Source organism: Amphiprion ocellaris, chromosome 4 (genome assembly GCF_022539595.1).
Source record: "Amphiprion ocellaris isolate individual 3 ecotype Okinawa chromosome 4, ASM2253959v1, whole genome shotgun sequence".
In the NCBI taxonomy this organism is placed as follows: domain Eukaryota; kingdom Metazoa; phylum Chordata; class Actinopteri; family Pomacentridae; genus Amphiprion; species Amphiprion ocellaris.
This window is the reverse complement of record NC_072769.1, coordinates 14285583-14310334: the sequence shown is the minus strand read 5'-3', so window position 1 is coordinate 14310334 and position 24752 is coordinate 14285583. Positions and strand designations below refer to the sequence as shown.

The 24752-nt window shown below is 40.6% G+C and overlaps 1 protein-coding gene across 28 annotated transcripts in view; it reads left to right on the top strand.

Moving 5' to 3' along the window:
- The window catches only part of ptprdb (protein tyrosine phosphatase receptor type Db), a 156962-nt gene that overhangs the window by 107499 nt on the left and 24711 nt on the right, over positions 1 to 24752 (top strand). For 6 of the 28 annotated variants that reach the window (XM_055009700.1, XM_055009698.1, XM_055009703.1 and 3 more), the window contains 20 exons: positions 3169 to 3357; positions 4652 to 4660; positions 7556 to 7573; positions 9291 to 9401; positions 10418 to 10429; positions 10938 to 11207; positions 12038 to 12147; positions 12730 to 12927; positions 13278 to 13403; positions 13561 to 13708; positions 13838 to 13986; positions 14134 to 14278; positions 15227 to 15529; positions 16774 to 16967; positions 18735 to 18761; positions 19448 to 19565; positions 19874 to 20461; positions 20876 to 20970; positions 21615 to 21871; positions 24640 to 24733. In XM_055009700.1, the coding sequence (XP_054865675.1) occupies positions 3169 to 3357; positions 4652 to 4660; positions 7556 to 7573; positions 9291 to 9401; positions 10418 to 10429; positions 10938 to 11207; positions 12038 to 12147; positions 12730 to 12927; positions 13278 to 13403; positions 13561 to 13708; positions 13838 to 13986; positions 14134 to 14278; positions 15227 to 15529; positions 16774 to 16967; positions 18735 to 18761; positions 19448 to 19565; positions 19874 to 20461; positions 20876 to 20970; positions 21615 to 21871; positions 24640 to 24733 (3161 nt within the window). The remainder of the gene's footprint in view (positions 1 to 3168; positions 3358 to 4651; positions 4661 to 7555; positions 7574 to 9290; positions 9402 to 10417; positions 10430 to 10937; positions 11208 to 12037; positions 12148 to 12729; positions 12928 to 13277; positions 13404 to 13560; positions 13709 to 13837; positions 13987 to 14133; positions 14279 to 15226; positions 15530 to 16773; positions 16968 to 18734; positions 18762 to 19447; positions 19566 to 19873; positions 20462 to 20875; positions 20971 to 21614; positions 21872 to 24639; positions 24734 to 24752) is intronic. The other 22 variants (XM_055009701.1, XM_055009720.1, XM_055009704.1 and 19 more) reach the window with 13 other exon arrangements.

The window sequence follows — 24752 nt, the reverse complement described above, 5'->3', positions numbered from 1 at the left end:
TTTCTCTGTCTCTTTTTTTTGTCTTTGCACTTTTGCCCTCTTTCAATGCCCACACACAGATACACACAAACACCTTCTCATCTTGTTCTGTTGGTTTATTATGTCCATGTTTCCATTTGTCGGGGCGTTGTGATTGATTGAAACCGGAGCTGTTAAAAGGCCACACACGCGTTCGTGAAACCGGTGTCTCACGACCCAGCGGCTACGGTTCGATGGGCTAGTACCAGAATTAGCATCTCCTTGGCGAGATTCAGCGCTAGGATTTCCCGTTAATGAGGCTCTGTTTGGTGGAGAGGGATAAAGTCACAAGGGATTGTGGGTAACAAAAAAAAAGGAAGAAAAAAGAGGGGGGATGTAGGATTAAAATAGCCTGCCTTCCAGATCAAATACAGTGTAGAAACATGCTCCTTGCTCATCTGAATTTTTTTTCTCTACATGTCTGTCTTTATCCACTTTATTATGGATGACTCATCTGACATTTTACCTCGCAGTTTCAAAGTGCAGCGTTGAGCAAAGTTTAGAGTTTGTTTTAAAAAAAATTGCTCTGTACCTATTTGATGCAGGGTGGATACAGCGCCTTTTCAGTTCAGGCATCTTTGATCGGCTCATGTCCTCGAAGCGTTGTCCCCTCCCTTCGCTTAAGTCTCTCACATCACTTGAATGAAGTTGGATCACTGCCTTTGATTTTCCTCCATCACAGTGGAATGACTCTCTGTTTGATTTAATTGCCTCCGATGTCTATGAATTCACATCTGATTTGCCATCCCAAAAGGGTGCAAGTCCCAGTGGATATGTCTTTATTGGGCTAAAATTTTTTTTTATTTTTTACAATGCATGAACTTCCAGAAAAGGTTCTTTGTGACAGACAAAAAAGTAGCGTTCAACTGCTACTGAATCCCAGCAGAATAGAGTATTTGATTTTCAGTTGATTCTCATTCAAAGAGCAGTTGCCTAAAGCTTTAGTGAGTTTGTCAGGTAGAATGAAATGTTACTTACTCTTTTTGACCTCACTATTGGATTCTTTAAAAGTCTTGCCGCTGGTCTCGAAGCTGATGCGAAACATATTTTGACATAAATTGAATGTAAATTTGACTCTTGCACTCGGCCAGCCAGTTTCCCCTTAAAACCCTTTGACACTAAACTAGTAACTGAAGCAGCTTGATGTGAGTTCAGTGCTTAATCCGCATCTCTTCATCTTTTGAGCATCATGTTGTATTGAGCACAGACTGCCCACTGTGTGAGGGCTTTTGCAATACGCTCACATGCATTGCTCAAACATGTGCAGAGTAATTGGAGTTAACAGTTTGACACTTGGGGAAATATAACTGTTTGTGTTCATGCTGAGAGTCCGATGGAAGGGTTGACACCACTCACAACTAGTCAGCAGGCGGTTAGTCTAGTTTAGCATAACAGGAAACATGAAAAACAGCTAGCCTGGCTTTGCAAGAAGGCTGGCAGCACCTCAAAAACTCAAATAAAAAATGTAGAAATGCTAACAGGCTATCCACAGTTAAAAGAATTAGAAAATATTTCCACCAAGGCATTTACAGAAAATTTCCTTAAACCAAAAAAGGACTAACCCACAGCCATTTGTTACTGAGGGCTCGTTTTTCACTTCAATATAAAGTCCTGCACCTCTGTGGAAAAAGCATGACTATTACAAAAAGTAGACAGAACTCAAAAATGTGCAATAGGGCACAAATTTAAAGGTATAAGTCATTTTAAAAGTAAGAGTTGAATTTATTTATTTATTTAAAAATAAGAAATAAAAAAATGGAAGTTTCATGTACAATATTTTAGCCAACAGGTGTTGCCAAACTTACAAAAATATGTTGGCTTCACACACTACAGATATTTTACAACTTTCAATTGTTAATTTGTTTCTCTATTAGTGTGCTGTCTGTTTTTTTTTCACAGAATTTTGTGCTTTTTACAGAATCTAAGAAGAGCAAATTATTTTTTTTTTATTAGAATTTTTTTCATTAGACATGTAGAATAAAGTGACTTTGATGAAATATCTCATTTCAGGCTTAGGTTTGGTAGATTTTCTAAATGGAAACAGATGTCAAATAAATGATGATAAATAGTGTACTTTTCTTTTCTTTCTTTTTCTTTAAGATAATACGCCTTTTAGACCAGCCAGCAGTTTTTGGGATTCAAACTGTTATTTTGTACAAGCATGTATAGCTTTTAATGAGACTTTTGTCACAGAGCCAACTAAGTATTAATTTCGAAGGGGAAAAAAGTTTTAGTCTAATTGTAATTTGCAAAAATCTTATTTTATTTTATTATTACCTGCATGTTGAGCCTATTGATGTCACTTCCCAGTCAGTCTTAAAGGCATATGTATACTTGTTAAATATCGATTAACTTGCTAATAAAGGAAAACAGTCCCAGTAGTAGTGCACCTTAAATAAGCTGTGCAAACCCTTTTTTACCAAACCAATAAAGCACTGATGACGGGAAGAAATGGTAGTTAGAAACCGGACAGGAGCAATGTAGTGATTGGCTTTAGCGACGACAGATTGCTGCATTTGTTCATGTGAAAGCCAGTAGGACAATTCCTTTTATATTGCTTTGTGAGAATTTCCCAGAGCTCTGTTGTATTTCCATGAAGATATTATCTCAGTTTATCCTATGTAGACGGGAGTTCTGATTAATCCTTGGACATGTGGACGTCCGACTGGCTTGTACAGAGAATGATACACAGGGTGTGCGCCTGCAGTTACATATATTTGTGTTTAAGGGGAAGAACTGCATAAATAGGATTAAAACTTAATGTAGAGCTGATGTTTAGAATATTTATCACTGTCAATAAACAAGTTTAGAATGGCTATTACTCACATGCGTCTCTGAAAAACGTGCTGATTCAGAAGTCATGAATATTTACACAAAAATAAGTAATATTAATACATACTTGACCAAACTCTGAAAGAAGATGTAAAGTTTTGCATGAGAAATGATTGTAGTATCTTCTTTTTTTATAATGAATAATATCAAAAACTTTTAAATTTAAATTTTAAATCAAATATCAAAATGAATAGATTTTAAACATGACAGGTTGTGTAGAAGGTGCTAGAGCTGTGGGAACATGTCATTAGAAAGTGTGTGAACCAATACTCGGTCCTACCCAGTGTTAGATTTGACTCGTATATTTGATATTTCCAGAGGACCAGCTGCCCTCGGGGTTTCCCACCATTGACATGGGTCCCCAGCTGAAAGTGGTGGAGCGTTCTCGGACCGCCACCATGCTCTGTGCTGCTAGCGGCAACCCTGATCCAGAAATTACCTGGTTCAAGGATTTCCTGCCGGTCAACACATCCAATAACAACGGACGCATCAAGCAGCTCCGCTCAGGTAACCAGCACTTTCATCCCTCCATTCTTCTCCTTCCCTTCAATCCCGGCTTTTATTTCCACCTCAAGGTTTTTCCCTCCTACTTTGCTTTCATCCCCCTCCTCAATATCCCCCCTATCCTGCCTCTGTCTTTTCCCCTCAACCCCCCCTTTTTTAATTCCTGTTCCTACAACGTTTCTGTTATTCTTGCCCTCGTTCACCCCTTTACTTATTGCTCTTCCACACTCCTCCCGCCGTGGTTGCTGGCTGTGTTTTTCAGCTGCCTCTCTCCGCCGCTGTGGTCTGAGCTGACTGTGTACGGTTGCCAACCCTTCTACACTCTTTCAGGCCTTTTTCAAGTGAACTCCCAACTTTTATCCAAACTCTCTGAGGACTTCCCTTGCAAATCACCATCACTAAAGGTTTTGATTTTTCTCATAGTAAAGCTTCTGACAAGCACCAGTGACAAACAAACAAATTCCTCTCCTGACTAAATTTGCAACCAGGTGATGGTGGTGTGTACTGAAGGAATTGCCTCTCTGATGTACCTCTCACTGCTGTGACTAAACAATCAAATAACCTTTTGTTTTTCCTAATTTCTTGGAAAGTGTTCCTTGTGTGGAAGCGAAAATTGACTCCCAGAATTTGCATTTGTGTTATTTGGGGAAATACACTGGCAGAACTTGTACAACTTGATGATAAATTACTTGGAACAACACACAGACAACAGATTGGCTTCCACTCAAGCCCCACAGTTTATTTCCCTCAGTTATTTTTGATAGCCACAGTAGTGTGTGAAATTCCAAAATGTCATAGCAAAGTCCCTTCCCTCTTCAGCCCTCCTTCTGCTTCCAGTGGCCAACTCTGAACCCAAAACCCCTCCTCTTGTGATTGGACTCCCAACTCTTTGGCTTCTTTACTGATACCAACCTCTTTGTTTATGTCCCTGTTTATTTTTTATGAATTATCTGGCTCAGCCCTTAATGCCCTGCTTAGGATCCCATTTTGATATTTATTTTACATAGAAAAGTAGATTTAAATATTTAAAAAATAATGTTACAATATAAAATGTCATATATTTGATATGTTAGAATACTTAATTGTATGCAATGATTATAAAATAGTTGAGTTTTATGATTCTTTTAAGGAAAAGCTGTGTAGATACTCAATATCATGACTTTTTTGATTGTTTCTTTGGAGTTCCAGTACTTTTTCAAGGTGTTTCTACTAAATCGACTCCTCTGTGTAACCAATGGTCCGATTGTAATGCCATGTCTATGCTGTTTCTTTTCTCTTTGTATCTTTTTAACCACAGAGTCCTTTGGTAAGTGCTTCTGTTCCGAGGCCCACACCCTCACTGTCCACTTTCTATATACTGTTCACTAATGTTGCTACTGTTGCTGCTACTGCTCACCTTTACAAACACTGCGGTGTTATTAAAGTGCATGGCACGCATTTTACTAACTGTCACACGCAAGACATGAGGCACAGAGGCACACACACTTCAGGCACACACACATTGCTCTGGTTAAAGACTCGTAAAGATGCTGCAAACAGCCATAAAGACACACATGGACATGAAAGCACAAACACACACCTCTGTCACCCTAAAGGGAGCTGGCCTCACCCTCACCTGTGCACCTGCAGCCTTTCCACACCCAAAAAAAATTATAACTTTCTCCTCACACTCACCTATTTACTTTTCCACTCTGTCACTTACTCAATTATCCCTTCCCTCACTCACTCACTCTGTCATTCACTCACCCACTTACTCTCTCCACTCTGCTGTATAGAGTTACCAGTCAATAAGCCATCAGCCGTCAGCCCCAGATAGCCGTTAGGTTTGCTGCTGGTGGAGCCACAGTCAGGAAATCAATGGCGACCAAGTTTCTAGACAATGACTGTACAGTGTAGCATCTACATATGTACACTATATACGAAACCTGGTTGCTACACTGTAGAGGTAGTGGTCTGGTGTGGACATGCTCAGTTTTTTACATCATTATAATGCATTTTAGCAAGGTTTATTTGTTTAAAAATCCACTTTTCAGTCAATTTAACACTGCTATAGCAGTCTTTTGTAGTGAATAAGGGGTAATTTTGATCTAAAGTACTATAATTTGCCCCTTGTTTGGCTACAGTCACTCACTACTTGAACATGCCTCAGACATACAAACCAAGTGTGTGATTACTAAAGCTTGGGTTCAAAATAAGAGCTTCAGTCTCCATAAGTGAGATCACAGAAGTGAGTTATTACCTATTTTTGTTTTGTGAGTTATTCATTAAGGAACATTTTCAAGCAAAAATGCCAAATAATATCTGGCTCCAGTGTCTTAAATGAAAATATTTCCTGCTTTTCTCTGTTGCACACCGGTTGTCAGTCAAAACAAGCAGCTTGAAGGCACACTGGTTTCTGATAAATTGTGAAACTACTCTATGACATACAGAGCCCTCCAAAAGTGAAACTGATGTTTTTGCTACAAGGACACAAAAATAAAGATAGTGGTAATTGTAAAGAAACTGTCATTTTTGTGTTGAAGAACAGAAGTTGCATCTTTTTAAAAAGGCACCACTTTTTTCGGGGCCGCATCATATTTTGTATTCTGTTAGACCACCGTAAGAGAGAGTTTAGTGTCTTTAACCATGGACTGCTCTCTGTTTGAATTTTGATGTTTGCTTTAAGATTAGGAGTCCACAAAAACCCCGTTGCTCTTTGATTGCGAGAGCCCGAGACATCAGCTTCACATTTACAGCTGAAGTTTCAGATGTTTTAGTTGAAAAATTCACTCCTATCAGATTTAGTTGAGGCTCTGCTAAAAGGACTTTGGCTTGATGGGGCTTATTTTTTGTGCCGGTGCTGCAACCAGCACCCTGATGGTTTGGTAATTTTTAAGTTTGTGCTTAGAAGTTTTCTTGGGACCACACTGTTGTGATTTTATCAGTGAGAGCGAAACAAATCAGAGCAATGGCAGAATATTGTTAAAAATGTGTGTTTAAAGCAAAAAAAAAAAAAAAAGATTTCTTGTGCGCAGTCTCTTACAAATTAGCTCAGTATGTCTTTTCCAATTATCTTTTAGTGAAAGTAATATTTCACGTTTTCTTCTTGAATCCATTAACACTGCCGTGTCATATTTAATAGCATGATGTAACCATTTATGACTTGAGCTATACTAGAAATAAAACTGAAATAGCTTGGATTGATGCAGCCACATAAACGGCTTAATTACCATTTTTATTGTTTGTTTCTATTATTATTGTACAAGTTAAATAAAAGAAAAACACACCATCTGCCTTTGGCTGCAGATTTGATGTGTTATATGTTCAGGATGTGCCATTCTGCACCATCCACACAATAATCACATTTCCTCGAGAAGCCTCTTGCCGCCTTTTTGAGCTGTTGTCGTCATGCGTCACTATAATTGGCACAGATGTTTGAGAGCGACAAGACCTGGATGTGACTGGCTAAGAGTGAATTTATTAATCACAATAAAACCTTCTATTTATATTCCAGTTCAGCCAGCCTGGTGTGCACTTTGCAAAATAGGAAATGCTTGTCTCATTAAAACAGAGTCTGATGTGAGATTGTCTAACTATTGCCAGCTATGAAAAAGATTTAAAAACGTATAATCGGGGAAAAATCTATACAAACGTTAGCCTGTTTTTTTAAGTACTGAAGGATGGATTTTTTTTCTCAAAGATTGGATATAGTATTTACATATGATATTACATGTAAACTCTGTGCTGCTAGCAGGCTTAGTCCTGGGTTCGATCTATTTCGAGGACCGGAGCAGTGTAAGACTCAGCACAGTTATTGTACTTAGAGTCCACCAGTCCACCTCCTAGAGAGCCAGTTGAGAGCAGGACAGACACAACCTACTCCTACAGCCACATCTGCCCCTGCTGCAAGTCAATGAAGTCAAATCAATAACCTATCTCCTTATAGCTCTGTCATTGTCTGTCACTCTATCTAGGATCTGTTTTTTCTCTTCTCAGGCTTATTCTGTCTTGATTTACTCTGTCTTTTTCTTTTATGCCTCCTCTTCTTCTCACTCTTTTAAGATCTATATTTTGAGTCTTTCTCTCTAATTTGATTCTTCTCCTTTCCAAGTTACCTTCTCCCCCCAAGTTCCCTCCCTCCCTGATCCCCTGCTCCTTCTGTGGTACTAACATTTTCTTCTTCTTCTCCTTCTCTAATCTCGTGCATTCATTGCCCACTCAGGTGGCACGCCCATACGAGGTAAGACTGCTGGGAGGACCAACATGACACAGTGGCCTGATTCCTTTTCAGCCCCTTGTTCCTACTTGTCTCATAGATCTGAAAAGCAGTTCTGGGTGGGTTAATCAATATGGGGTTTAGTCTGAAAAGACTCTGCCATTTTGGTGGTACTCATCCAACTTCTTCAGATCTACAGTAGGTGCAAGAGGAGGAATTGGAGTTGAGCAAGCAATCCATTACTATACTCTATCACCCTCCCTTCTTCTCATATCTCATCCTCTCTTCATCCTGATATTTGTCCATCTCAGCCTCAGCATTCACTCTATAACACAGAAATCCATTGCTTCCTTCCTCGCCATATTGTGATCTCTCCTCTGTACCCATCAGTTTAACATCATTTGACGTTTTACATCTACTTTGATTCCAAACTAAAGCATGACGTGTTTACAACTTGGGTTTATTTCTTTCTTGCTTATTTGAGGTGAAAAAGCACACTCACTTCTACCCCTGTTAGTTGCTTTTTAAAATTTTTTTGTGACCTGAATTTGTTTTCCTTTTTCTTTTTTTGTTTTTGGGAGGAGGGCCTTGAACTAAGCTTGACCCGGCCTCTCCTTCTACCTTGTCTATATTTGCCCAATCAAACGTCCCAGTTTTGTTTTCCCTCCCAGCTGTTATCCGTTCAGCCTGAAAAGTCCAGATGGCGAAGACTCATGCACACACTTGCAAACATTAGCGTGCTCACCCACATAGATATTCACACAAAACTACACACAGACATACAAACACACACACACACACACACACAAACATTCCTTCATGATTTTTTACCATTACTTTCTCCTTTCTCTCTCATTACCGATAAAAAGCCCCAAACAACCACTTTTTTGATAAAGTTTTTATGGGCGCTTTTTTGCCTTACCACACCATCTTTAAAGAACCTCTGGTTGACTTTTTTGACAATTTTTCTATTTTCAGGGAACGAGAAAGCATCGGCCCCTTCCCAAGGCTTTGCGTATGTCGTTCCTTTTTGGTTTTTTATCTGTTGGCCTTAAAGGAGGTCGGTTGATGCCTTTACCTCCTTATTGGGTGTGTTTTAAATTGACATCACACTCCTGATCCCATTGGTGGATCCGAAAGGGTTGGGGGATATCTTATTGCCACAGCAATATCTTTGTCACATTTAATCCTTGAAAATGTGATTTGCTCCTTAATGTAACTACGTCTCAATTTTCAGCAAAGACTCTCTTTTCTTTTTTTTTTTTCAAAATGCTGTATTTGTGACTGGATTTCTCCATATTTTGGCTGCTTGGTTTATTTGTTTCTGCCTTGCATGAAGACTACATTCTCTGTTCTTGTAGGTTTTGTATCAGTTTTTTTTTTTTTTAAGTTTTGTTTTCTTCCCATTTCTAAATCAGGAAACTGACCCTTGTTCTGGGCAGATTCTTGCTGACAGCGGTAGAAACTTGTTAATGTTGCTCTATAGATTCGACTCCCTTTGTAGCTCCGTGTTTCTCATACAGAGTTCAGCTTGTTTTTGCTGAAAACTCCCTCAGACTCATTTGTTCTTTCTGCAGTTGTTCCCATTTATATAGTGATGTATTTATGTACTATACCCAATTACCTGATGTGTCCCACTTCTGTGTGATTGCTCTTTCTTCCTCTCTGTCTTTCTTGTGTGACTTTCTCTCCTCTCTCTCTGTCTTCTACTCCTTCTCTCTCCATCCCTCCATCCATCCAGGTGCCCTCCAGATAGAGATGAGTGAGGAGTCAGACCAGGGGAAATATGAGTGTGTTGCCACCAACAGCGATGGGACACGCTATTCTACCCCAGCTAATCTCTATGTCAGAGGTAAGAGGGGGATAAAAACTGACCTGCGAGACACTCTCTAATTACACATACTCTAATTAGAGCACAAAGATTTAAGGATCCATGTGATTATAGATGTGCTGTCTATTGATTTAACATGTAGTGTTGATGTTGTGTATTATACATGTTTTATGCTTTATTTTATATAATTTTTTAGGCCACAGATTCATAAAACAGAGAGTTCTTTACATCAAGTTAAGGCCGGGCTGAGCGTTTTACTCGAGCCATTAATCTCTCTGCCCTCCCTTCTTAGCCTTTAGACCTCAGAGAAAAACCAAATCATTGTCTGGTTAAGACTTGTGTTTCTCCCCAAATCTGACAGGCATCTCACCTCCTCAGGCGCCGTCTCCTCTCCCCGCTCCTTCGACACACTCACATTCACGCGCATACACACAAAATGTTTGAGTCTCGGAGACGTTTTTATTCCCGGGGCTTTTTGCTCTGTTGTCTGCCCGCCCAAAAAAAAGCCTTTAAACAGTGTAGCATGCTTTTCCGAATCCAACATTGCTCCTGGGGGCTACGAAACAAACACACACACGATCAGATGCACACACGCGAACACACACATCTATGTCACACTCGATATACAGGTATATAAAACACAGGTGCGTGCAAACACACACACGAACACACAGCACGGAGTCAGTGATGTGCGTCTAACAGTGCTTGCAGGGCCAGTAAAATCTTGCAGTGCTGCTCAGTGAGTGTTTGACAGGCGGTCTTTGGAGACAGCTGGCAGCAGAGGCGGCCTTAAACAGGAAAGCTTTCACCAATATTGGCCATCTTTGGTCTCCACTTTCTCCTCTTTCCCCTTCTCACGTCTTTCTTTTCTCTTTTTTCCACTTGCTCTCTTTGACTTCCCCCCTTGTCACTCGCCACCTTGCCATGTTCCTTCGTCTAACTTGTTTTCTCTCTTTGTCTCCTGTCTCTTCTTTGAAATTTTCCTCTCTTTTCTCTCCTCCTCCTCCCGCCATGCTTTGTCCTACCTCCCACTGCAGAGCTTCGAGAAGGTTGGTACAGTAACAACTGTGTGGCTCTTTTGAGTCTCTCCAGGGCGTTTTCTTTTCTTCCATTAAACTGCCATTTGTGTTTGTGTGTCTTGGCTGTTTTATGTGCAGTACTGAAGCTTTATACCTGCCTGTACAGTTCACTCCTTTGAGATATACTGTATATAGTTTTTTCCCTGTGACTGCATGCGTGTTTGCTGTGGGTTTTTTCTTTTTCTTTTTGTATCTTTTGTGTTTCAGTTCATAAAATATTTAATGGAGCACACCTTAAAACGGCATTAATAAAACATTTCGGTATCACATGCACCTTAGCGGTGGTGTACCAGACTGTCTGGATGCTTGCCGTCTAATCTGAATGCCATAAAACTTCATCTCAGAGCTTATGGCGCAACAACAAAAAAAATCATATAACCATCCTACAGTATATAGACCCTCCACTGATCTGCACAGTCATGAATTTCTAATCATCTCTATTCTCTCGCCTTCCTGCCTTCGTTGCTGTCTGGTCCAGTGCGTCGTGTCCCTCCTCGCTTCTCCATCCCCCCAGCTGACAGCGAGATCATGCCAGGGGGAAACGTCAACATCACTTGCGTGGCGGTTGGCTCGCCGATGCCCTACGTGAAGTGGATGCTGGGAGCAGAAGACCTGACGCCTGAGGACGACATGCCCATCGGCCGAAACGTCCTGGAGCTGACTGACGTACGTCAGTCCAACAATTACACCTGTGTTGCCATGTCGACGCTTGGTGTGATTGAGGCGGTGGCACAGATTATTGTGAAAGGTGGGTTCTGAGGAGGATTGTGGGTGAGGGGAGGAAAAAAACCCAAACAAGAGAGGATATTAATAGATTAATCTTTACTCAAGTCAAATTAAAAAAAAGAAGTCAGAAAAGTAAAATCTTTTTCAGGAGTGCTCTGTTTATACATACTCATGGCAAATATATGAATAAACACTAAAGTAAATAACGCATGTAAGGAATACCCTATGTACTGTATCCTAAGCAGGATGGAAAATAACATGTACACTGTCAAAAATACTCAAAAGCACAACCAGATATAAACACAGTTCTATTGATTCCAATATTACAGTATTCAGTATTTGGTAGGGAAGGAAGGAGTTTTAGTGTTTTCTTGTGATTTACATTGGAAATCAAGGAAATCATTCTTTCAATCAAGCTTTAAAGAATCCTTTAAGAAAAAGGTCTTTGGTCTTCACTTCTTATTGCTGATACCGAGCACAGACTAATTTTTCTCCTGCTGCTGTTTCAATTTTAGCACCAAATCTGTATTTAGTTTATCAGCATTTGTGGGTTTTAATTTGGATTAAATATGTGAGAAGTTAGAAATCTCTTTGAAGTGATAGATAAGTTTTTGAACAGACTGGATTTGTTTTGTCCAGTGGTCAAGATAATTTTGTTCATTATTGGTTTTCAGTACTTTTAATTGTATTATAGAGATTACGGTAATGTTGTCATTCTGATGCTAAGCTGGCCTTGTCACTTAATTGCTTTCAGCTTTTTCATTCCGTACAAGTTTTATGATCCAAAGTGTAACCCATTTCCAAATTATTAGAGGAAAACTCATGAGATTTTCTCTTTTTCCTCCCCCTCAGCTCTGCCAAAGGCTCCTGGCACCCCTGTGGTGACGGAGAGAACTGCAACAAGTATTACTCTTACCTGGGATTCTGGAAACCCTGAACCTGTCTCCTATTACATCATACAGGTGTGCAGCAGACACACAAGCACAATCACTGTTTGCACTTACCCACACTCTACCTACAGCATAGTACTACCACCTGTGCTGACAAGTTTCTGAGACACAGAGCTTAAGATAGCTAAAGCAGTAGATTTTTATATCAACATAAACTGTTATTAACAGCCTCAGTCACTAAGTAATGCAAGGGCTGTAAAAGAAAAGAGCCTCTTGTCTCTCCTGATGGTAATAAACTTTGCCAAATTGCTCAAATGAAATCTGGTGTCTTGTGAATACTTTCTGCCCACAAGGAACAGTGAACTGAGATGTAAGAATGAAACAAGAACTGCTTAACCAGTGAGGATTAACAGCTCCATTCACAAAATGCACTGCATCTACATTAGACATGTGGTGTCTCTCGCTTCACTCTGTATGTTTTGGCTTAAATCTCAACTGGTAAATAATGGCATGGTGCAGTCCAATTTCTATGTACTTATGGGATAAAAAAAAAAACATAGATTTTCCTCTGTAGAAAAAAAAAAGTTGGCTAATGCAGCTTTAAATCAGTGTGTGCCTCTTCTCCCTTCCCACTTCATTTCTTGCTTACTCTAGCATCGTGCCAAAGGCTCAGAGGACCCCTATAAAGAGATTGATGGCATTGCCACAACACGCTACAGCGTGGGCGGCCTCAGCCCTTACTCCCACTATGACTTCCGGGTGGCAGCTGTCAACACCATTGGCCAGGGCCCCTCTAGCGACGTGGTGGAGGCTCGCACAGCGGAACAGGCCCCCTCCTCTCCTCCCCGACAGGTAAGGTTGATGCTTTGACTTTTGTAAAGCCGAAGGAAGTTATTACGGTGGTGTGGATGTGGTTTTGAAATATGGCATCTCAATTACGTACATACAAGTTGCCTTCATTTCAATGCATTTCAAGCTTGGCTGTTACACAAGATGATTTGCTGCCTGCTATTCTGACTGGCATAACACAGCGGTACATAAATCCTGTTTTCAGTGTGTAATTTTCAAGCACTAGTCTCAAGTTGCCTTCAGTTCTCAAAAAAAACAGCCCAACTTTCTTTGACAAAACTTGCTGCTGTGAAAATACGAAGCATTTTCACCCAACACACTGTTACTAAAGTTCCTTCTCTTTTTGTCTGCAGGTCATAGGCCGGATGCTGAGCGCCACAACAGCAATGATCCACTGGGATGAGCCAGAGGAACCTAACGGCCAGGTGGTCGGGTACAGAGTGTACTACACCTCTGATAACACGCTGCCAGTCAACCAGGTGGGTATCTCTATGTGAATGGTTTCCCTTGATTTCATTGTTACTTTTTATTCATAAGAGATGACAACCTGTGTTGTCTAGATGTGTAATACATGAGTGTGCATCTGTGTGTCTACTTGCATTCGCGCATTGTGTTATGTGCCTGTGTGTCGTGCAGTGGGAGAAGCAGATGGTACGCAGCGCCAACTTCATCACCATCCAGGATTTGACTCCTAACAAGACTTATTATATCAGAGTGCTGGCCTTCACCTCTGTAGGAGACGGGCCCTTGTCGCAGGATCTGCAGATTATAGCCAAGACTGGAGGTAAAATATGGGAAGCAATGGGAAGGGAAAGATATTCTGTTTGTGTGTGTGTATTAGATACCATGCATACTAAAGAAAAATACGAGCAGATGTCACTTTAACTAATCTTGTTCTTCTTCAACTACGTAGTTCCATCACAACCTTCAGAATTTAAAGGTGAAGCCAAGTCTGAGACCAGTATCCTGTTGTCCTGGGTGGCCCCCACACCTCAGGGCGGCCCAGACAACCAGATCACAGGATATGAACTGGTTTACCGAAGGGCGGATGACTCAGAGGAGGTAAAGAGGGAGGGACAGTTGGATTTGTAGTCAAACTGAACTCTTTTACTGGACTGCTAATTGAATTGATGATTGGATGGATGACAGCAGATCAAATGATGAATGGATGAAGAGTAAAATTTAACTCTTTCCTCTGTGACCGAACAGAAGAAAGTGACCTTTGAGCCGACCGCCTCCTACCTGCTGAAGAACCTGAAGCCCTTCTCCACCTACACCTTCCAGCTGGCTGCCAAAAGCAAAAATGGAATCGGGGCGTATACCAATGAAGTTTCCATTGACACACCACAGACACGTAGGTCCAATCACACACACTGCTGTGTGTGAATGAGTGTGTGTGTGTGTGTGTGTGTGTGTGTGTGTGTGTGTGTGTGTGTGTGTGTGTGTGTGTGTGTGTGTGTGTGTGTGTGTGTTGGAGAGAAACAGGTCTCAGTTTTGACAGTGCAAATAATAAAATACACATTGACACTGAACCACAACTGCATAAAAGGCAAAATCAGAACTTCCTAAATTTATCTGCCACCAAAGGATTTTGATAAGTTGCTTTCATTGCTTTTTTGCATTGTCAAAAAGGGGCCATTATGAATTCAGACCTTTACTGCCCTCAGAATTGATATTTCAACAAATGTAATACTGAATATGATTTCCAGAACCTAACCTCAGAAACTGTTTTCCGCAAATATGGAGCAGTACCAAGCAATTCACTGATGATTGACAACAAACCTTTATTTGTTGGCTACCAATCTGAGGTCTGTAAAAGATTCAGTAAAAACAAGGTAAGAAGCCAAAGGTTTGTAGATAGACATGAGAACTCCAACATGGATCACAGAGGCTTGAGTAGGCTGTCAGGACAAGTAAGTTATGGGCAGGTATGTGTGTGTATTTCAGCTCTATTCAGTGTTTTTGTGTTGCATTTCTTTTAAGTCATTCACTCGTTTTCATGAATCAAACATTTCTGCCGAGCAGAAGTTGACACCCATCATTCAGTATCTTTGTTCGGCCATCTTGCTTTCTAATCCAAGGGTCATTTTTCGTAAGAGCTTCTGTTCTCCAGTGTTTTGTTTTCATTTTATGTTTCTTTGTCTTTTGTTCTCTGTCTCTCGTCTGCTCAACTTCATCCCCATTCCTTCACGGCAAACCTCACTTCCTCACCTCTCCACCCACCAATAACAACTTGCACACACAACCAAATAACATTTACCCAAACAACCCCTGCTATGCTTCCTCAAAACTGGCCGATCAGTTCCTTCAGCACCTCCCCAGGACATCACATGCACCAGTCCCAGTTCTACCAGCATCCTGGTAAGTTGGGCTCCACCTCCTCTGGAGTTTCAGAATGGCATCATTACGGGATACTCCATCCAGTACTCCACCACAGAGGGCAACAAAACAACTAAAAGGATTGATGGAATTCCTCCAGAAAGTTCTCCGTATCTCCTGGAAAACCTTGAGAAATGGACTGAGTATGGCATAACAGTACAGGCATACACGGAAGCTGGGGAAGGACCGGAAAGTTTACAGCTGCTTATCCGCACCGAGGAAGATGGTATGTTCCCAAAAAGAAAAACAAAAAAAAAAAAAAAAAATGCCTCTCTTAGGATGGTTCGCCTCACTAACAGCGGCTCCCTCTAACTCACTAACATAGCGGTAATGAGCTCAAAGCACGCTAAACTAACAGAAAGCTTGTTCCATTGGCCAGTAAGGCGTTTTGTCTGTCCTTGAGCTGCAGTCTAAATGGATGATGCATTTAAGAACCGCTGTGAGACCCTCCAGTTTTGCAGACCTCTCCTTTATTCCTTATAACCACCAAAATAACCTCCAACATCCGGAAAACTCCTCCTGCTACTCCCTCACCACCGCTTTTCTCTCATCAACAGTTGCCTCCTTTTTCTCCAACAGCCATTTTTATCCTCATTTTTACCAGTATCTTTTTTACACACCTTCCTCCTTTCTTCTAAAATCCTCTCTTTTTGGGAAGAGGGATTGTTGAGATTTTCTTCACTGAAAGCTAACAATATTCCCACTAACAATAGCGAGACAAACCCTTTGGCTGTAGCTGTACCTCGGTCTCTCCTCTCCTTGGCTTTTCTTACTGACCATCTGCCCTTCCGAATCCTTCCCAATTCCTCAACGGCTGTTTGGATATCTTTGAGCTAACTTTACTCAGTGTATTTCGTTCTACCTCCAGCAGTTTGTGATATTTTTTGTGATATTTTTGAAACTCATGCAAAATAGTCCTTCCTCCCAATGTCTCCGCTAAGAAATTTTTCTGACTCTAGCGTTCTTCAGAGTGCTTGTACATGGGTCAGTCAGATAGCGAGAGGGGGCTGGAGGTTTTTCATATTTTTATTTTTGTTTCTTTCTTTGTGGGAGAAGTGTAGTTCTTGGCAGCACGAGAAAGGTTTTTCTTGATAACAGTATTTTCTCTTTGACTGCTTGCCACTGTTTATCAGCCCCTGGCAACAAATCCTTTTCTATCTGCCATTCTTATCTTTCTCTACATTTGCTTCTTATCTTCCACTGCTTTTTTCCTCCATGTTTTTCCTCAAGCACTCTCATTTTTTTTTAAATATTTTGACTTTTTTCCCAGACATCAGAGCAGTTTGAAACTTTTTGAAAGGTTGTATTTTTCAATTTTTTTTTCAGCTTTTTGATGCATTTTTTCATCTTCCCTTGAAACCAGTTATTTTTGATTAAGCAAAAAAGTTCACTAAATGAAGGCCTTTACTTAAGAGGTTTGAGTGCCCATCATCTGTGACCCTTGACCTATATCCCAAAATGCATTTTTAGTTCCAAGTGGTCCTCCGCGAGGGGTGGAGGCGGAGACTGTGAACGCCTCGGCCGTTAGGGTGAAATGGCGAGCACCGGCACCCGAACGGCAGCATGGTCAAGTCCGAGGCTACCAAGTCCATTATGTGAGGATGAATTATGGAGAACCTCAGGGTCAGCCCTCCATCAAGGACATCCTCATAGATGACTCACAGGTAACACTAACACATGAATTACAATCCTATGATTAAACAAACTGTGTCAGGAACAAACTTATGGAAGCCAAATAAAACCCTGCGCATTATTATTTATGAACAGCATTTAAACCAGTCAGCCACAGCATTTCAACCACCTGCCTAATATTGTGTAAGTTAAGTAGGATCCCTTGGGTCCATTCAGTTGCAGGGAGAGAACTTGATAGATAAGGCTTCTTCCGACAGATCCCAAAGATGCTCGATGAGATTGGGATCTAGGGACTTGGGAAACTGAGACATTGTCTTAAGCTCTTGGTTAGGTTCCTCAAGCTGTTTCTCAGCCATTTTTGCAGTATGTTGAGGCACATTGTCCTGTTGGTAGGGGTTTCCTTGATCAGAAACAGTGTTTAGATGGATGGTACCTGTCAAAGTGATCTCCACATCAATGTCAGGTTCCAAGAATTCCCAGCAGAATGTTGCATTGTAAGGAAATGATCAGCATATTTGCCTCCCCTGTCTCTGGTTTAAATGTTGTGGCTGATCAGCATATATTTATACAGTCCTGTTGTTTGTGAGTTGTAGCCATGTAGAAATTTGGAGATCTTTCCTTGCATGGGCTTACCTGGACAAATTGTACAGATGCCAAAAACATGATGCAGCCATCTGGTTATCACTGTTAATGAAATCTACACAAACACTATAACACACAATGCAGTAGTCTGGAGCAGCAATCTGTTACCGTCACTGTCAGCATCCTCTGCAACAGATTAGTGAGCAGAGCCCATCCCTAAGATTGTTTAAAGGATTTGCTGAGAGTCACATCTATCCGTTAAATATGACGCTAATGCCAGCAGCCAGTAAGCTTAGCTTAGCGTCAATAATGGAAGCACCTCAAATACTCTTTGTATGGATGCTGTTTCCCCCAGCTTGTCCTAAGCTAAACTAACCAGCTGCAGGTTGTAGGTTAACATTTTGGAAACAGACATCTCATCTAGGCCACATTAATGCCATATTGGAGTTATTGTATTTACCAGTGCCCCTACTTACAAATTGCAATTACAGCTGGCAGAGTCAAACACTGATTCATTCAAGTGCCAGCTAAGGAAGCAAACTTGGATGCTTCATGTCAGCAAAAGTCCCTATATATTGCCAGTTAATAAATGCAAAAAACCCACAAATATAGCTCTATATTTATGAAGAATACAATCTTCAACTCCCACACATCCAGCTCTGCAGTAAAGCAACCACCACTCACTCTTACACTGTACATTTATGTAGTATGCTACTGGTGTTTTTACCAAGCAAGCATTCTTGCTAAATACTGTGAAATTTTTTGAGTTGTCTGAGGATTAAAGAAATCTGTGTCTTTCTGATTTGTTTCATGATAAACATGGGAATCTCACCCACCATTACTGTTCCACCTACATGGTGTGATTACGGCATCCCTCTTGGCAAGAAAGCAATTCAGCATATTTCACAAAATCTTGATCGTTTCCTTCAATAAATGCTTACACATCTAGTATTTACATGACTGCAGATCTGACCAGGATAAGCAGGCTTGGTTCTTATTATTAAAAGAAATATTTTGTCTTTGTCCAAAACAAATTAAAGACCTATGTTAAGCCTTTGTTCCCTCTTATTGATGATAATTCCAACCAAAATTTGTTTGGCAGTCAAAGACTGTAGAATATGCAAGTGAGGAAGTATTTTAGATCATATGCTAATATATTTTAAAAATGTGTCTTTCTCTCATTTCCCCCCCTTTATCAATACCGCTCTGTCGTACAGTGGGAATATGACGACTCAACTGAATATGTGAGTAAACCTTTCTTTAAGCACTTTATTTGATAATAATAATAACAAAGCATGGAAAGTAGATGAGTCATATTTATGAGATAGTAGCTTCAAAATCTCCCCCCCGAAGGAGCTCCCTTTTCCATTTCTGTCTTTTGTGTTGTCAAGGATTTTTAATAAAGGATCCTGGAAAAACACAGAGATAAAGATGAGCCATTTTGGGGTATCGCCAAAATATTTTGATTATTTATGTGATATATCTCCAGGCCAAGAAATGAAGAAAATAATCTATTTAGTGTGTAGATGCAGACAAATTCAAAAGAGTTATGAGTGTCTGTGTAGTTAAATGTTATTATGTGGTTATTATGAACATTTCCATCTCTTATAATCTGATCAACTTGTGTAAAATTCTTAGTTTTGTTGACATAATCACAAACCATATCACCAATACATATCCTAAAATCAGCAGTTGCATGAGCTATAAAAGAACGGAAAAAGCAATGTTTGTGTAGAAAGGAGCTCAATAACTCCATGTACTAGAACACTGTTAGTGAAATCACATATTGCACCCTTAGACATGGAGACTGCACCTTTTTGTCTAATTTTGACAACCATTTTGAGCTTGTATGTTTTCTTTATTAATGTGCTAAACTGCCTTTTAGCCTAAGGGCACACAAAAGTTGTTTACAATCCTTTTTGATCTGCAGGAGGTGGTGCTCGGAGACCTGAAGGCAGACACCTCCTACTCTGTTTCAGTGGGGGCTTACACCGCCAAGGGCGATGGTGCTCGCAGCAAACCTGTTAGCGTGTGCACCGCCATGCCGCGTAAGTGTGTATACACAAACATACAGAAAGGCACAGAGCTGAAAAGAAATGCACACGGTGCACATAACTGGTAATGATCGTTGAGAATTTGGCATCACTAATGTTCATTAGAGGCCATTAAATCACTGACTTGGCCAAATCTCACTCTGTCACACCTAGCTGTGCCCATGAGAAGCCAGTCATTTGGTGCCATATTAATCATATTCTGCACTTTTCCTTGAGGTTATGAATAATGTGCTTTGTAATTACCCTCTATTTATCATCATTCTCTCTCTCGTTTTCTTCCTGCTTCCTTTTTTTTTTCCTAGTGCCTGAGAAACCCAAACTGATGGTGAGTGCCACTGATTCAGGTACTGCTCTGCTTCAGTGGTACCCACCTCCCAACCCACCAACCCCGCTCCTGGGGTACCGCCTCACCTTCGGCCGTGTCGACGTCCTTCCCTTCACGGTGGTGGAATTTCCCACAAAGGAAAACCGCTACACTGCACAGGATATTTACAAGGGAGCTAACTATGTGTTCAGACTCTCTGCCCGTAACAAAATGGGCTACGGAGAGGAGGCCATAAAAGAGGTGACCACTCCTGAAGATGCACCAAGTGGATACCCAGAAAATATTATCTCAGAGGAGGCTTCTGCCAATTCGCTTTGGCTGGCATGGAAATTAGTCCCACTAATTGAGCAAAATGGGAAAATTACGAAGTACTCGGTGCTGTACAAGGATATAAACAGTCGAGGAAATGCCTCTGAGGTTGTGGTGCCCACTCCAAAGTCCAGTGTTTTGTTGGAAGGTCTGAGTGCCGATACTGTGTATGATGTCAGGGTGTGTGCGTTCACAGCTGTCGGTCCGGGGCCGTACAGCCCAAGTGTCCAGTTTAGGACGCAGCGGTTAGACCAAGGTAGGATCACACTCACATTCTAAACAACCCATCTTCATTGCTCAGGATGCAAAACACGCCTCCTAACAGCACATTTCAGCCTATATTTTGCAAGCAAAGTCACACACCCACACACACACGGATGCACAACATCTGGTGATAGCATCCTAAGTGTCCTTTTTCATTGTCTTGTCACTGTAGCCTTAGACCCAACATCCCTTTCCCAAAGCAAGGTAAGAGTCTTGGGTCTTGGGCGAGTATCCCTGTCCAATCACGCTAACTGTGTATTGATGAGAGCAAATAGTTAGTATGAGCCTGGTACTAGAGAATGATACACAGGTAAGACCATTGTGATTGGTTCAGTAGACTGAATAACTGAGACTGTGGAATCTTATTCAAATTTTTTGTTTCTCTTTTTATTCTTTTGTGCTTTAGTTTTTGCCACTAACTTCAGAGTAAAGGCAGCCATGAAAAACTCTGTGTTGCTGTCCTGGGAGATCCGAGACAAGAACCCTGCTCAGCCATTCACTGTAAGAAGATTTCTGTTGTACTGGATTTAAAAAGAGTTAGCGAGTAGGTGCAAAAATTGTCATTCAAAGAATAGTCAGGTCTCAAATGGTATAACATGACAAGCTGTTCTACATAAACGACTGAGATAAAAAAAACCAGAAAAAACTGAATCCCCATGTTTTGCAATGGCACAGCCACTATTATCTTGTTTCAAACCATTCATTGGCTATAAAGGTATGAAGCTCAACTCCGCTAGTTAATAAAAGCTGGTGATGTCTGCAAGCCTGCAAAATTGATTAAAGATTAAACCTTGAGATACTGAAAAACCTTTAGCACCCATTTGCCACAATCTGCATCAAAAATCTTTCCACTCCATCTATTAGTCATATCTTAGTTAAACCTGAAAACAAATATGTTTCACACATATTTTCAGATTTAATGTGAATTCCCAGAGGTGGATTCACATCCAGAGGTGGATTCAGATCTATAGATTTTCTAAGGACATCATTTTCTGTGATGTCCATTGTAAATAAACATTCATAAACTGGAAATCACTGAACCAATTACCAAGTTACCAACATGTATACATATGCTTCAAACCATGCCTGAAGTTTTAGTGTTTAGGCTACCTATTTAGACACCCAAAATGTGTTTATGTTTCTAGATCCTGTATGGGAAGGGTCAGTCCGTGGAAGTGGACGGCAAGCAGACTCAGAAGCTGATCACTGGCTTGGAGCCGGACACTCAGTACTCTTTTCTGCTCACCAACCGGGCCAACAGCGCTGGGGGTCTGCAGCATCGCGTCACCGCCACCACCGCTCCAGACATCCTGAAAACCAAACCCACTGTGGTGGGGAAGACAAACGCAGACGGCATGGTGACTGTGCAGCTCCCCACTGTGCAGACCACAGCAAAAGTCAGGTACTGATGGTTCAAGGAATGTGAGGAGAGTAAAAGTAAATAATAATAATAATAATAATAATAATAATAATAATAATAATAATCTGGATTAGAGTAATGATCTACTGTGAAGGTTTTAAATAGTAACCTGTGCAGAATTTGTTCCAATTAAGCCGTTGTCAGAGTAATTGTTCTATAGAGTGTTTGAGCTATTTTCACTACTTCCTCCTGCTGCTGATTTTCATTTATTGGTCTATCAGGAGGGATTTCTCCAAGCTGGCAGCAAAGCAAGTCTGAGAACTCCCACAGCAGGCCAAAGGAGAGCACAAAGCTGATCATTTCATCTGCTTTTTGTAACCAAGTACAAATATAGATAGAAAGTAGAATCGGTCTTACATGTTTAAAGAGCAGGATGAATCACTCCACTGCTGCATGTTCTCACAGCTATTTTCTCATACTCTGTCTCTGCACATCAGAAGTGTTTTGAAGTGTTTTTACTCTTTCAGTGTCAAGCGTCCATTCCAACTTAGACACCCTGATCTCAAATAGTAACACAAATTGTACTGAGCTGGATGCAGAAATAACCCTATGAGCATTTCACTCTATCTGCATTGATCAAATGCAAAAATCTAAAGATTTTGGTACGTGCTCTGTCATATTGCTTGCTAGATCCACTATAGAGCTGTATATTTGGAGGATTTTGATGTCTGTGCTCTCAACACTTAGTAGTTGCTTATGGTCTGACTGTTTCTGAAAAATTCCCTACTCGAGATGTTATTGTTTTTGTTCTTGTGTGTGGTTTCCAGATATTGGCCTGTTTCCCCTGCAGAAGCCACATTGTTTAGATTTACAAACGCTCCACAGCAGCTGCTACTCCTACAGCAGAATACTGTATTAATGAGACAATATTCTGGAATTCTCAAAAAGTCTCAAGTTTGGGGAAATTAGCTTGTAATTTTCGGAGAGTTAGATGAGAAGATCAACACCACTCTCATGTGTGCACAGTAAATATGAAGCTATTGCCCACAGCGACTAGCACTTGACATAGTTAGCCTGTCTCTGTCTAGAGGTAACCTAAACTTACATTCAGTAATTAAACAACTGAGTTCAGATTTTAAGCTAACTAAGCAAAAAGGATACAACAAATTCTGAAAATGTGAACTCTTCAAGTTTTAAGAACTTTGTGTTGTTAATTTCTTTTGTGTTTAAGTTTTTGCTCATTGCTCTACATTCAATAATGACAAAGTCAACATGTTTTAAGATGGTTTTTTGCAAATTTGCGAAAGTTTTCAGACCCTTAATTCTGTACTTTGTAAAAATCTCACTGTAGGCAATTACAGCTTCAAGTGTTCTTGGACAAGTATGATTTTTGCACACCTGTTTCACTGCACTCATCCTTTCCTCAGTTAACTAGTCTCTGTGTCTATGATAACATGATGCTGCCACCACTATGCTTCACTGGAGAGAATGTTATTACCCAAGATATGAGCAGGCCGGGTTTTTGCTGACAAAGTGTGTAGAAGTCTGATCAAAGAGTAAAGTTTTTGTCCCATCAAATCAGAGAATTTCTTTCTGGTCATCCTTCCTAACACTCTGTTAGAGTGGTCCCTGGTTCTTGGTCACCTCCCTGACCAAGACCCTTCCTGCCATGTTTCTCGGATTGGCTGGACACCCATGTCTAGGACGAGTCCTGGTGGTTCCAAACTTCTTCCATTTCACAATTATTAAGGCCACTGTGCTCCTGGGAACATTCAAAGTGGTTTTATATCACCCTGATCTATGCCTTGCCACAATCTTATAGTAGTAGTCTTCAGAGAGTTCTTTGGAATTTGTGGCTTGTCTTTGTCTAGACATGCGGTTGAATTTTAGAACCTTATGTACATTTTTAAACTGTTCAGTCCAGTCGATTTGCCACAGGTGAATTTAAATCTTCATCTGGACACATTTAGTGTAACCAGGTGCATCGCCTTGTGTGGGACTGCTCAGCATTTTTATCTCTTGCCCAAGGTCACATATATTAAGACAGAGTCTTGCATTTTTATTGGCTTTAGGTTTTTAAAAGTCCACCCTCCAGGACAGATGTTTTTCTAAAATCTGGCTTTTATCCAGTAGCTGTGCAGAAAGCAGGGAAGGCTGTCAAAGACTGGGAAACTACTTATAACTGGGTAAAGCCAGTTGAAGGCAATTCTCACAGAGTTTTTCTTGGCATTTTTGCCAGGTTTTTCTTTCTTTTTTCTTTTTTTTAATATCCCTCTCAAACTCTTTGCCTCATGTTTGGTTTGTTGTGTTCTCATCATCTTCGACACATCTCGAGTATAATTAAAGCAACCAAGATGCACCTGACCACGATTTGGAGTGCCACAACAAAGGGTCTGAATGCTTTTGTACAAAAAATATTTCAGTTTTTTGATCAGTTTTTTTTTATTAAAGTGTTTGAGTTTGGAGTCATTCGCAAAATGACAATCTTACCCATTTTGAAGTAAATCTACAGCACAATAAAGTGTAGGGAAATGTTTGTTTTTTATTTAAGCTTATGACTGCTTTCTCATTTCCAGTCTTAGCCATGCTCACCTACTGCAGCCTGCAGCTTTACATTTGCCATGCAGGCACATAATTACTATCAATATTCTCATCTAACTCTATCCATGAAGGCCAATAAGCATTTTTCACAAAAAAATTGAAACATTCCCTGAAATGTTAGTATGTTTTTTGCAGAGACTGAAAGGTTGACAGTGTGTAGTTTGTGGTTTATGTCCTCAGGCCTAATCCCAGTGCATGCTGTGTTTCAGAGGTTACTATGTGGTGGTGGTGCCGCTGAAGAAGCAGAGAGGAGGGAAGTTCCTGAATCCCTGGGAGGAGCCCGATCAGATGAACTTGGATGAGGTGAGACACGTAAACAGGC